Raw genomic sequence first — 14,313 nt, forward strand, 5'->3', positions numbered from 1 at the left:
TCTAAATCACATTTGAAAAGGTGTTTGGATATATGAGACCCTTATCCGCATTACCCAATGGTGTAAAGGGTTATAAAAATATTTTATGTATATAGAAAATATTTTTAACTTTTTAATTTTTTTTTAACTCTTCCTTTTAATAACTTTTTTCTTTACAAAACCATATAATTATTTCGAAGAAAAAAATAATTTTTTCAATGCAAAAATGGTGTTTAAAAAAACTCAATTACGTAAAATGTAACCTGGATTTAGAGAAAATTAAGTTGCGACCTAACAACTCTTCAACTCTTTTATGTTTAAAAAAAATATTTATATTTGAAAAAAAAAAATATGGGTATTGTGTACATGTAGAGTGTTGAGCTTTTTAAGACGCACAGGATTTTTCAGGTGGATTCTGGGAGATATGACAAGAAAGACGACTTCACAGTAGTCCTGCAACCTTTCATGAAGCTTTTCAATCTCCCACGTGAGAAGGAGAGAAGGTACGAGGAGGTCATCGACACTACCTTCGTCACTCACGACTGTTTCCACTTCTCCCAAAAAGGACACGCTCTTGGTACGTTCTCATGTTATTCTTGGTATAATCTTTTTTTTATGATAGTCCCTTGTAATTCTTAATATATATATATAGTTATACACTTTTTTGAAATATTGATTAAAGTCTCTCATAATATAATTATTGATATACCTTTTGATGAAATTCACCCATATTATTATTGGTATACTTCTTAATGAAAGACCCTAACGTAATTTTTGGCATGCTATTTTATGAAAGTCCCTCATGTAATTATTGGTATATTTTTTGATGAAAGACCCTCATGTAATTCTTGGTAAACTTTTTGATGAGAGACCCGCATGTAATTCTTGGTATACTTTTAAATGAAAGTTCCGCACGTTATTCTTAATATACTTATTGATAAAAATCAAGCATGTTATTCTTGGTATACTTATTAATGAAAGTCCCGCACGTTATTCTTAGTATACTTATTGATGAGATCCTTCATGTTATTCATAATATACTTATTGATAAAAATCAAGCATGTTATTCTTGGAATACTCATTGATGAAAATCCGGCATGTTATTCTTGATATACTTTTTGATGAAAATCCCGCATGTTATTCTTGGAATACTTTTTGATGAAAATCCCGTATGTTATTCTTGGTATACTTATTGATGAAAATCCTTAATGTTATTTTTAGTATACTTATTGATAAAAATCAAGCATGTTATTCTTGGAATACTCATTGATGAAAATCCGGCATGTTTTACTTGGTATACTTTTTGATGAAAATCCCGCATGTTATTCTTGGTATACTTTTTGATGAAAATCCCGTATGTTATTCTTGGTATACTTATTGATGAAAATCCGGCATGTTATTCTTGGTATAATTTTTAATGAAATTCCCGTTTATTATTCTTGGTATACTTTTTGATGAAAATCCCGCATGTTATTCTTGGTATACTTTTTGATGAAAATCCCGTATGTTATTCTTGGTATACTTATTGATGAAAATCCCGCATGTTATTCTTGGTATATTTTTTAATGAAAATCAAAGTAATCTCTTTGTGTCAGACAAATCAAGAAGATTTAAGTTTTCAAGGATTTAGTCAAGTATTACAATCAAAACCATAATCCTGATTCAAGTTTTCAAACCCTTTTCTGCTAGTGAGATGAGAACTATTCAATTTATATGTAGACTGTAGACGCCACTTGGGCAATTTACTTAGAATAACCCTTCGTAAACATACGTTAACATATGTTCCGTCTAAACCCTTACTACTATTCGCCATTAACTCTGATAACACGAGCTTCTTAATTAGACTTTACTACAAGGACACAACATATTCGCAGTGCCTCTAATATAGCGAAAACACATTTAAATGAAGTGGAAAGTTCAATTATATGAATCATCTTTGTTTTTTTATTTTACAACTTTAAAAAGCTCAACAATTAATTTAAATCAGACAATAGTGTAAAATTAGTTTTTTTAAAGATCTTCTTTTAGATTTTGTGAAATTATCTTTAAAGATCTGTTTATAGATTTTGTAAAATTAGTTTTGAAGATCTTATTTTAGATTTTGTAAAATTAGTTACAAGGAAATGATTTTAGATTTTGTAAAATTAGTCATTAGGGTTTTATAAAATAAGATTTATTTTAGGTTTATATAAAATAAGTTATAAAGATTTAAAAAAAAAACTATTTTAGATTTTTTTTAAATAAGTTGTAAAGATTTTATTTTCTATTTGTCCTATGTCCGCATTGAAATAGTTCGTAGGGCACCGCATCGGATTGATACGGTATCAACTTGACTTCGTAATATACTACCTTGATCAAAAAGCTCCCGGAATCACTATCGTGTTCTCATCGGCGTTCTCAGTCACCCGATTTGAGTTTTTTTCTTAGGTTGCTACATCTGTCATTGGTATTCCATGAAATTTTCAGCTTGATAACTTGACATTTGTAAAAGTGACGCCGTACTGAGTACTTCTGCGATTGGGCGTGTTTTCGATTTTTTACAATTTTTTATGAAATATGTAATGTAATGGAATTTGCTACAACGAGTTTTAATTAAATTTTGCAGCTTTAGTGGTGCGATGACATTGAAAATGCTAGAAAAGTGTTTCGACAACGATATTCCTATTCGGTCGACTCAAGAAACCGCTTCCGGAACGCGTTACAGCATCCGAGATGAGATCATGGAAAAATCGAAGATGGCTCTGATGGCCATACCAAAAACCGATTCTAGAAATTGTTTCGAGGATTGATCAAGCGCTGGTAGTGCGTTGAAGTCGATGGGGAGTACTTTAAAGGGGACAATGGCGATTTTGATGAAAAATTTTGTATTTTTAAATTTCTGATCACATTCCGGGAACTTTTTGATGAAAGTAGAATTACGGTCCACCTTTATAGTCAGACTGTAACAATTTCACTTTTTTCTTAATTTATTTGCTGAATGATCCGACCTTTTTTAGTTCCAACCATACTCCGTATTTAATGATTAAAGAAAATACTTGTTTTTTACCACATGAGTTTAATTATAGACTACATGTTTCAGAAGTTAAACTTCTATCATTCAGGTCTGTATAATAACTTTTTTTTTTTTTTTTAGTTATTACACAAACCTGAGTGATGGAAGTTTAACTTCTGAAACATGTAGTCTATAATAAAACTCAAGTGGTAAAAAACAAGTGTTTTCTTTAATCATTGTAACAAGTCTTACCACAAAGTTAATGCCGAAACAATAAATAAAATATGTCTGTATTATATTAAATTTTTAGATTTAAATAATTTATTTGACTAATCGCTTGTAAAATTGTAAATAACAACGATGATAAATTAGATTTTACAGTATCTGCACTGCATAGTCTAAATAAACATATTTGCTTATTTTATTTGTTATAATGAGTAGCGTTGTCAATTAATTTATCAACAGTTGAACTCGACGATGCGATATAATGTAATTTATGGAATGATAGGATTTAATGATTTTGTGAAAATATTTATAAAATGATAATTGTTTAATAAAATAACAAGCGTACTGAAATCCACATTTATCGATTAAATTAATAATTTCAATTTCAATTTGAAATTATTTTGAATTTTTTTTTGACATCTCAACGTAGATGAAGAAGAATATGGAAGTCTGGGCATTTACGGGGCTTACGACCGTCATAGACTGGTTTAAGTAATCACTCTACAAACATGTAACATTCACCCATTCTACCCATGATTGACAACTACACTACTCGTATTCTTGGTTCTACATATATGATAAAATTCTGGAACATTGTACAAGAATCACTAGAATTAGAAAAAGTGAATTTTTCATTATATTTATTCAATACTACCTTGGACGTGTACCTGAAGCGAAGGGCCGATCACCTTTCCTTCATGTGTTAACGATCAAGATAACACTGCGTTTATATGATGCACTGCCCTAAGCACCACAGGGGTGCGGATAAGGGTTTGAAAAAGAAACTTAATTATTTGTTTTTTTTTGTTCCAGCTGCAAACTTGCTATGGAATAACATGCTGGAACCGGTTGGGAATAAAACATCGGTCAAAATGGATTACATAATGCAAAGGTTTGTCTGCCCTACAGAGAGAACTCCGTACTTCTTCACGGCTAAAAACACCAAAACGTATTACGCAACTGGACATCAATAGATACCAATGTTATGCTACTAGACATCAGTAGAATATGATGTTATGTATATCACTGTATATCAGTAGATGACAATATTATGCCACTGGACATCAATAGATAATAATGTTATGCCACTGGACATCAATAGACAACAATGTTATACCACTGGATATCAATAGACAATAATGTTATGCCCCTGGACTTCAAAAGATAATAATGTTATGCCACTGTACACCAGTGGATGACAAATTTATACCACTGGACATCAAAAGATAGCAATGTTATGCTTCTGGACATAGATAGAATACAATTTTATGCCACTAGACATAAATAGATATAAATGTTATGCCACTGTACATCAGTAGAATACAATGTTATGCTACAAGACATCAATAGATAAAAATGTTATGCCACTGGATATCAAAAGATAACAATGTTATGCCACTATATATCAATAGATGACAATGTTATGCCCATGGACATTAAATGATAATAATGTTATGCCACTGTTTATTAGTACAATACAATGTGATCCCACTGCACATCAATAGAAAACAATGTTATGCTACTGGACATCAGTAAATAAAAATGTTATGCCACTGTATATCAATCGATAACAATGTTATGTTAATAAGTCAATAGATATAGACAGTGGCATACCACTGGATATCAATAGATACCAATGTTATGCCACTGGACATCAAAAGATACTAATGTTATGCCATTGGTCATCAATATTATGTAAAGCGTTTACAAAAATACTTAAAGTAATCGAAACCAATATATTGATTTTTGTTTTGGATTACAATGGGTTGAAATATACTGTATAACGTAGTTGTAAACAGGCCTCCCAGAGTATACATTTATCTTACAAATAAATTAATAAAATAATGCACGATTGTTTTCTACGTCGAGGAAAAAAATCTTTAAATATTTTCTAGAATATGAAAAATATTTTTAAGCAATGTTAATGAATGGTGTTGTACATTTTTAGTTTAAAAAATAACAAATTATTCTTTCTTTGTATTTATGAATCAATTTGGCCATACTATGTTAATCAATTTGGCCATACTATGTTATTATTAAAACAAACATAAAAATAGTATAAATATGTTGTTGAATAGGAAAATTAAAATACATAGCGATTTAACTTTTGTATTTTTAGAGTAAATTAAGAAAAAATCCGGAATTCTTTTAACTATTTTTATTTCATTGATACCTATATTTGGTTGGTTGGAAGTTATTGATTTTTTGCAATAAGCCCGCCATTTTACTTATTTATTTTCTGTACATCGAGTTTAAATAAGCTAAAAAAAAAATGAAGCGGAGAGTGCAAGAGCTCAAAACTGTTAAAATAGTATAAAACTCGAAATATAAGTATTTTATAATTACATCATAATATAAGTACGATAGATATATGTATAACGATAAGTATATGATACTATAGATGTTTGAATGGTGATATAAGGAAATAATGAAAGGCTGATATGAGAATTATCGATAAAATTAAGAAAAGTGTGTTGAGATGGTTTGGGCACGCGGAACGAATGAGTGATCGAAGAACGGCAAAACAAATTTATGAATCGAATGAAGCAGAGAAAAATTGAGAAAAACTTGGCATTATCAAGTTTGTCAAATATTTGAAAGAGATCACGTCAGGTTTCAGAATATTCATCAAGGTATAGATGCATGAATGTGGAAGAGGAAAATAATGTTTGCGAAGACAGAGGGATTTGGCGTTCTATTCTCTGTGCCTACCCCTGTGGGGTGGCTGCGCGATGGTAAGTTTACCCTGGAACAACATTATGTAATTTTAATGATTTTATGCATCTAATTAATATGTGAGAGTTCTTTTTTTACTTATTTTTCAATTGTCCTTATTATAAAACGTCATATATATATATATATATATATATAATATATATATATATATATATATATATATATATATATATATATATATATATATATATATATATATATATATATATATATATATATATATATAAATATATATATATATATATATATATATATATATATATATATATATATATATATATATATATATATATATATATATATATATATATATATATATATATATATATATATATATATATATATATATATATATATATATATATATATATATATATATATATATATATATATAAATATATGTTTATATATATATATATATATATATATATATATATATATATATATATATATATATATATATATATATGTTTTTTTATGGTAAGCCAAAAATATATTTTCATACATTTTTGGTGTATTGCTTATTTAAAAAAAAAAAATTAATAGCAATAACTTCCAACGCCTTTACTTTAGAAGCCTGTAGGTTGGATAGTAAAGGTAAGGAATGTAGGGGTGAAAAATATATCACAAAGATCTTGACGAATTGAAAATATATATTCCTTGATACCATTTTGCAATTGGCGGAATCGAACCCACGATGGCAATTTTGTAGTCTATCTTACTACGCGATGCCAACTGTTAAAGTACGAAAAACGCATTTATTTTAAATAATTACATTTAGAGAAGAGAAGCTCGAGAAGAAAATCTGAGTCAAGAGTCCGCGATACTAACCACGGGACCACTACCCGACACTGCGGGGGATCTGTGTGCTAAAAACCCGATTCAAACGTTACACTAACTTTACGAAGATTTTTAAAGACAATTTTCCCAGTACCTTTATTTTTTACTGACTGGAAAAGAAAATTGTCAAAAAACAAAACAGTTGTCAAAAAAGGGCGTATCGTTTAAAATATTTTGAACTCTAATTGATTTTTTGATAATTGTGTCATAGTTTGTTTACTCCCTCACCATTATTCAAAAGAAGTATGATAAAATAACGTATTTTGAAATATTTACTGAGTGTACAGCTATTTTTTCAATTAATAAAAATCCCGTATAAAGATCCATATGTTATAATATCCAGGTATTTTAATAAAACCATTTCCTTGCATATTGCTCTTTTTAATTCTAGCCAGTTTTTTTACAAACGAAAATATGATGTGTGAAAATCATTTGCTTTTCGGAAAACAATAACTTACTTAAAAAATATTTCAAATTACTAAGCCATATTAAAACATGTAACCAATATTAAAAAGAAATAGAAATACGTATTTTTAATAAATATTTTTTGATTTTGTGTACATACTTAACTAGTTGATTGTCTGTTAGAAAGAAATACATATATTAATAATAGATAATCTAAGTCATATTTGAATATTTTTAGCGAAAATTAAGGGTATATATAAATGTTTAAAAAAATGTTTTTTAAAAAGTTGAATATAAAATAAAAAAAAATATTAAAAAAAAATTGTTTTATTTCTTAAAAAAAGTCTTGAATATTTGAAAGTTTGGTTGGAACATGTGCATTTTATACATCAATGGATGGAAAAGGATTTTCCAGTCGAGCAGTGAATTTGCTAATATATTTTATACTTTAAAAGCATTATTTGTTTTGTGGCATATTAATAATGTTACACAATCCTCATCATTCATCGTTTACTTTGTGTAATTCCACTTGTAAAAACTACTTTATGATTACCGGTTTCATCATCATCGTTATCAGTCAAATGCAGACTAAAGTGAAATTGTTATGGTCTCCTATTTATATAAAAAAATTTATTAGTGTTCTTTGAAAGAGAGTGAAAGAACATGAAAAATCATAATGGGAATATTTTTTAAAGTGGACTTGAAGTTAAATTTAATTTGTTGTTTACTTCCGCCTCCGTAGTGTAATGGTCAGCACGCTCGGCTACCGTTCTGGAGGTCCCGGGTTCGATTCCCAAGGGGGGTAAAATAAATAAAAGTGATTTTTTCACTGTAATATTTATTCAATACTACCCTGGATTGGTACCTGAAGCGGAGGGCTGATAACCTTTCCTTCATATGTAAACGATCAAGATAACACTGCGTTTATATGACGCAGTGCCCTATGCACCATTGGGGTGCGAATAAGGGTTTTATTATTATTATTATTGTTGTTTATTTTTCTTCGTTTAAATAATCAGAAATGAATAGAGCAATCAATAAAGACTTACCCATAATATATAACCAAATACATTTAGCTTCAAATCCACTTTTGAACATAATCCCATTGTGATTTCTTAAACCTTGTTTCTCTCGCTTTCAAAGAACACTAATAATATTTTTTTTTATTTTTATATGTAAAGGAGTCTGTAACAATATTACTTAACTCTACATTTGACCTGTTGATGGAACGATTATTCATGAATTAGTATTTATAAGTGGAATTACACAAAGTGAACCATTAATGATAAGGAGTGTGTTATATGAGTTTTGACAAATGTTTTTTAAATTCGTCCTTTACATCAAATCGTATTTCGGAAAGTAAGTTTAACCTTAACGAAACCAATGTGATTATATCGATTTCGACGAATTCCGTATTAACAAGTACCATATGTACCAATAAAAATTAACAAGAAATAATTCTGGGTTATGATTGTTATTTTTTTATAATTTTTTATCATAGTCATAATTTAAAATGACAATTTCAATGAAGTGCCCTCTCTGGGGGTTTTCTATACACAGAGGGCACATTATACAATGCTTATTTAAAAAATAATATAAAAATATATTTGTTCGTGTTATGCAATCAAATGTGAAAGGACGAATGATCTATTTCAGATCTACCCACCTCTATCATCCATTTATGAATAGTTTTTGTTAAACTAAGTTTCATCAGTCAATTACTTTATAGATAATTAAAGCTGGTTGTATTATATTGTTTTATTGTACAAATATCAAATTTCTTTTCACAAAAAACGATGTGTTGTGTGTTTCGGCTAGATCCGAAATATTATTTTTTAGTTTTGTTATACCAAAACATACAACATACAGGATCTTGTGGTTCCATGTACGTTTCCATAAAGTGTGTTTATTGTTCATATTATTTTTTGACATCTCATCAAAGAATATGGAGGTCTGGGCATTTACGGGGCTGACGACCGTCACAGGCTGGTTTAGGTGATCACTTTACACACGTGTAACATTCACCAATTCTACCCATTATTGATAACCACACTACTCAAATTCTTGGAAGTTCTATATATATGAACCAATTAAGAAACCTTGTACTTAAATCACTAGAACTTCACTAGAGACATCTATTGGTGAGATGTAAAGAAGCTTTTTACTAAGCAGAAACTCTTATATTAGTATGTGAGGTCCAAATCCTGGATTATAATCACACACATGAGAAACGCCAGAAAATACCATTTTCATTTTTATTATTTAAGCTTATAATTTGACCAGATAATTTATTTACAACATTTTGAGTGTGTCCAAATACTTGTTCACAAAATCTGGATTATCTTCAATTACAGGAGTTGTTTTCTTGAAAATAACTCCTGTAATTGGAGATAATCCAGATTTTGTGAACAAGTATTTGGACGCACTCAAAATGTTGTGTATATTGTGATTTGTGTGCTTTGCTGGGAGGTGCTTTCATGTGATATTTGAGAGAACTTCTTAAAATGATAATCAAAAAATCCATGAAACCAAAGAATAATAAAGCACCAAATCTTTTTATACAGATAGAGGTTCAAGTCGAAATTCTCGACTGTTGGAGTTTGGATTTTGGAAATTCTGTCAAACAAACTTTATTTGATCGATTAATTTATTTATTTTATTAATTTGTCTTATAAATGTTAACTTATTTTAATTTTTCAATTGTGTTTCGTTTAGAACGGGGACTATACTATAAAAAAGCGAAAAAGTATGGTATCCATAACTAGGGTTTTTTTCCAAATAACGCGGTGTAAAAGCTTTCTGTCACCTTTTTTAACAGATATCTTTTCTTTTGATTTTTTTAAATCAATAAGACGAAACATCGCTATGCGTACGTAATTGCAATATGTATTTATATTATTCGTGGAAATGATAAAATATGCCATTTTAATGAATATTTAAATTATATTTGAATATTTTTTAAAGCGAGTTCCGGGAGTTTATAAGTGAAAAGCCCTGTACATGTGTAACTAATAATAAAATAAAAATAAAACAAAATGTTCGAATCGACGAGGCAACATTCCATGTTTTATGTTGTTTTATGTTGGTTCAGTTAATGATTTGAATGTTATATGATTTGATGATTTCAGGTTCAGTGCTGCAGAACAGTGTTTATTATTTAATATAATTTTGCACTTAAGTTATACATATTTATATATAAACATATATTTATTATTATTTTTTTATTGGACACTGTCTATCCTCACTAGGTATTTGAAGATACCTGTTCTGAGGTAGGCAGGGTATGCTTATTCGTTTTATAATACAGCTTTATTTATATTTTAATGATAATATAAAAGTGGTAAGACTGAAATAATATGAAATAATAATTATAAAAAGAAAGCAAATAGAGAGTTGAACTAAAAGAAAAGTAAAATCTAAAGGAGAAATATTATAAAATTAGAAAATAGGATTAGAAAATAGGATTATATAATTATGAAACACTGACACATAGATTAATCACACACAAACTTTTATTTGCTGCTCCAGCTGGGTTCTTCCAATTTTTAGGAGCCATTCTTTTGTGTGCATTTTGAATTTATTTCCAACTGAACATAATATTTCTTGTGGGAGCATATTATAAATTTTAGGGCCTATAAAATTTGAATGTCTTTGGGCAAACGAAGATCTCACACGAGGAATATTTATTTTGCCTTCAGTTTTTGATCTTGTGCTTTTAGTGTGGTTAATGACGTATGGCCCTTTGTTTTTGTGCAAGTCTTCTAAAATTGACTTAATGAAAATCTGTCTTACATTCAAAATATTTGCCCTACGAAACAAGGGTTCAGACTTGATTTAATTAATTCATTAATTAATTCAGATTTGAATTAATTAATTCAGATTTGAGTTAATTAGTTAATGATTTGAGTGTAATATGATAGAAAGGTTGTACAGAATGCGATAAAATGAAATCATAGGTTTAAAAAATATATATTTATTTAATTAAATGAATTTAAATTTTACATGTTGAACTACAATTATTATACAAGTGATCGTAGAATTAATTTTATTGTAATTGTACATATGGAAAAAAAATATAATTTGCGATTATATCAATTCATATTGCAGATATAGTTATTTGGTAAAATTTAAAACATTAATAAGAAGCTTTTTTTTTTTTATACAAATAATATTAAAATATTTTCTATTATTATTTTAAAAATTTGAATCTCAATTACTTTTTATCTAAATTATTTTGTTTGGAGCAAAATGAATATTTACATACGTCAGAAGCATACACCATTCTTTGCAAAACAAATATTTCAGTTTCGCTAGCTATCAGAATGTTCCCGGTATATTGGTCTACAGCTAAATCAATGAAGTTGGGAGAATTTAATTCGGTATTTTGAGAAATATTCTCAGCAACTACCGGGAGTGCAGGATCATCGAGTAACTTGACGGAATACAAGTCTCCATAAGCATCGTCTGCTTCCCCAAAAGCGATAAAGTACAGCTTTTCAAGTAAGTGATGCGCGACTCTGTACTTTGAGTACGGAACGTCTGTTGTGACTTCTGTTGCTCCGAATTTCAAGAATGTCTTATTTGGATAACTTATTGTTAAAGTGTCGAAGAATGACGGAATTTTTGCGTTGTCGGAGATACTTGGAGGATTTGCTCCTTCAGGTGGTTCAAGTGAGACAAGAGTGGTAGGACTTCCTATAGCCTTATAAAAATACAAGCCATTTATTATTTTTACTTCGTCAACGTTAACTATTGTTTCATCTGTATAACGATCTGGTTCATTATGAGGTAAGTACTGCAAGAGCACTCTTGTATATCGATCGCGAAACCCTTTTGTTCGTTTTAGTTTAATTGGTCTGTAATCATCACCCAATATATTTTTTGAACTAGACGTGGTATCTTGAACATCTGAGTCGATGATGGATTGTATTTTTTCCCTTAGGATGTCGATAAATATGTCAATCTGAAAAATATAAATTATTATTTTCCGACCTGCAAAATACAAGGTGTATTATACATACTATAAAGTCACAAACTTTTCTTGGAATTACGTTTCCGATTGCAGTACTGTTAGACATTGGATTCCCGTTAATTGAAAAGGTACATGTCACCAAAACTAGGAATGATGTCAGTAATATGACTCCCATCTGAAAAAAAAGGAAAAGCAAATTGCAATCTTCTCACAAAATTTTTATTCAAGTAACTTTTTGTTCAATGTAACACAAGGAAATAAACAAAATCGTTTTTTTAACTTAACCAAGCCTATAACAGGTCGTAAGCCATATAAATGCGCTGACATCCATATTCTTCTTCATCTTTGTTAAGATGTCAAAAAATGTTTAAAAATAACTCTAAAGTAAAGATAATTTCAGACTTGTGAACAAGTATTTGGACACACTTCAAATGTCGTAATAAAATAACCGGTAAAGTTATGAGTTACTTAATTGAGAATTATGTTTTCAGGCAGGCATTTAAAATAAAAAATATATATAAAAAAGTCGCTGATAGTTTTCTAACCCATGTGATGTAGACTTGAAAAAGCAAAGGGAATATTTACTTATTGCTAGTTTTATCGAGAAATCAAAATTTAATGTCACCTACTTTTTATTATCCGATTTAAAAAAAATAGAATTTACTATCGCGAGAATCTGTTGTGGTTAAAAAAAAGTTTTTTTAATTTACCTTGTATGTCATAAGATCGAAATTGTAGTTCAGGAAAAGTTTCTCCTTACAACGTGGAAACGTGTAGAGAAATGATAAACAACCATTATTTGAGGAGAATTTATATCAGAGTATTAAGGGTGTTCTAAATAGTATTGATAGTAACACATTGAATTGATTACGAATACGTTGAATGTTGTAAAAGTTTATGTTAAGTTATGATACGTCTTAAATTAGACCTATTATTCGTCATCGTAGTGAACTATTTGGTCCGTTGATGCTCATCAGAGACGTAAACGTGGCGTAAACATTGACAATTTTATTCACCGTCTCCGGAACCGATAAACTAGATTGTTAGTTTCTTCTATGCGTGTCATATCAGGTCCACTTGACGACGACTATCATTTGAGAGTAATTGTCCCTGTCTTGGGCAGCCCTAAACAGTTCCTTAACGGTTCTGATCCCCGTCCAATCTCGTTAATTCCGAAGCCAGGAGATCTGGCTTCTGCCCACACCTCGTCGACTTTCTATTTCGCATTTCATGATTAGGTGCAATAAATACCTTGTATATCTCTCCTATAAGCACATGCTTCAGGTAAGACAACTTATGGACTCTGATATCAGTCAGCAATTGTCTTCCCACTAGCGAGCATTAGAAGACATCCACGTTGCTGACCATACAGGTCCACGGAATGCGTAGCATTCTATGATTTAACCACAATTCGAGTGCCTCTAACCGGTTAAAAGTGGTCCTTCGGAAACGTTTTATTTTTATATCTAAATGATCACGTTTTCCCACAAATTTTATAAATAAATAACTCCACAGATATGGCGTGGTTTAACTTTCTCTGAGCTTCACATTCCAGAAAAGAGAGGTTTTTGTTTATAACTTAACATTATTTGTCAAATCGTTTAGTCAAACTTAAAACATTTCCCTCTAGTGAGAGTTAAAAATAAAATGTATGTTTTTGCTGATAAAAATTCGCTTGGGAACGATAATATCCTTTGAACAAATAGACCACTCTGTACTTTATCAGTAAGGAAAAAATATGTTGGTTATCTGTTAATGGTAAATGAATACAACGGATATTGCATATACAAGGAATGAGGGTGTTTGAAAAAAAACGTAGTAATGACGCCTATGTGGCTTTGTAGAGAAATATTTTTTTTAGTCTTGTTTTACCAAAACATACAACATTCAGAATCTTGTGGTTCCATGTTCATTTTCAGAGAGTGTGTTTATTATGATTTCTGTGAGAGGTGCATTCTTGTGATATTTGAGAGTAATTCTTAAAATGACAATCCAAAAATCAATGATATCAAAAAGAATAATAAAACATTTATACAAGCAATTTTTCATATAAATGTTTACTGGTATGAAAAAAACTCAATTGTGTTTCGCTTAGAACGGGGATTATTCTAGTAAAACAAAGCAAAAAATATGTTCAAAACTAATAATAAAAATAACAACAACG

At 29.4% G+C, this 14,313-nt stretch overlaps 2 protein-coding genes across 2 annotated transcripts in view; one reads left to right on the top strand and one right to left on the bottom strand.

Annotated features, from left to right (window-relative positions):
• Positions 1-5,029, top strand: part of LOC148301452 (phospholipase B1, membrane-associated-like) — a 67,542-nt gene extending 62,513 nt beyond the window's left edge. The window contains exons 7-8 of the mRNA XM_088273219.1: positions 388-556; positions 4,010-5,029. Coding sequence (XP_088129345.1) covers positions 388-556; positions 4,010-4,170 — 330 coding nt within the window. The 3' untranslated portion in view covers positions 4,171-5,029. The remainder of the gene's footprint in view (positions 1-387; positions 557-4,009) is intronic.
• A 6,101-nt stretch (positions 5,030-11,130) lies between these two features.
• LOC148301454 (uncharacterized) lies at positions 11,131-12,915 on the bottom strand. The gene is made up of 3 exons (XM_088273223.1): positions 12,860-12,915; positions 12,214-12,324; positions 11,131-12,140 (listed from the first exon to the last, which is right to left on the bottom strand). The coding sequence occupies exons 1-3, from the start codon at positions 12,869-12,871 to the stop codon at positions 11,391-11,393; spliced, it is 873 nt and encodes a 290-aa protein (XP_088129349.1). The 5' UTR covers positions 12,872-12,915; the 3' UTR covers positions 11,131-11,390.
• Positions 12,916-14,313: the final 1,398 nt, after the last annotated feature.

The sequence above is a fragment of the Brachycentrus maculatus genome, unplaced genomic scaffold (genome assembly GCF_059751285.1).
Source record: "Brachycentrus maculatus isolate JH-2025_06_01 unplaced genomic scaffold, ASM5975128v1 h1tg000561l, whole genome shotgun sequence".
Taxonomy (NCBI): domain Eukaryota; kingdom Metazoa; phylum Arthropoda; class Insecta; order Trichoptera; family Brachycentridae; genus Brachycentrus; species Brachycentrus maculatus.

Coding starts and splice junctions, on each gene's coding strand:
- LOC148301454 (XM_088273223.1), bottom strand. Junction 12,141..12,213: donor GAAACGTAATTCCAAGAAAA/GTTTGTGACTTT, acceptor TATATTTTTCAG/ATTGACATATTTATCGACAT.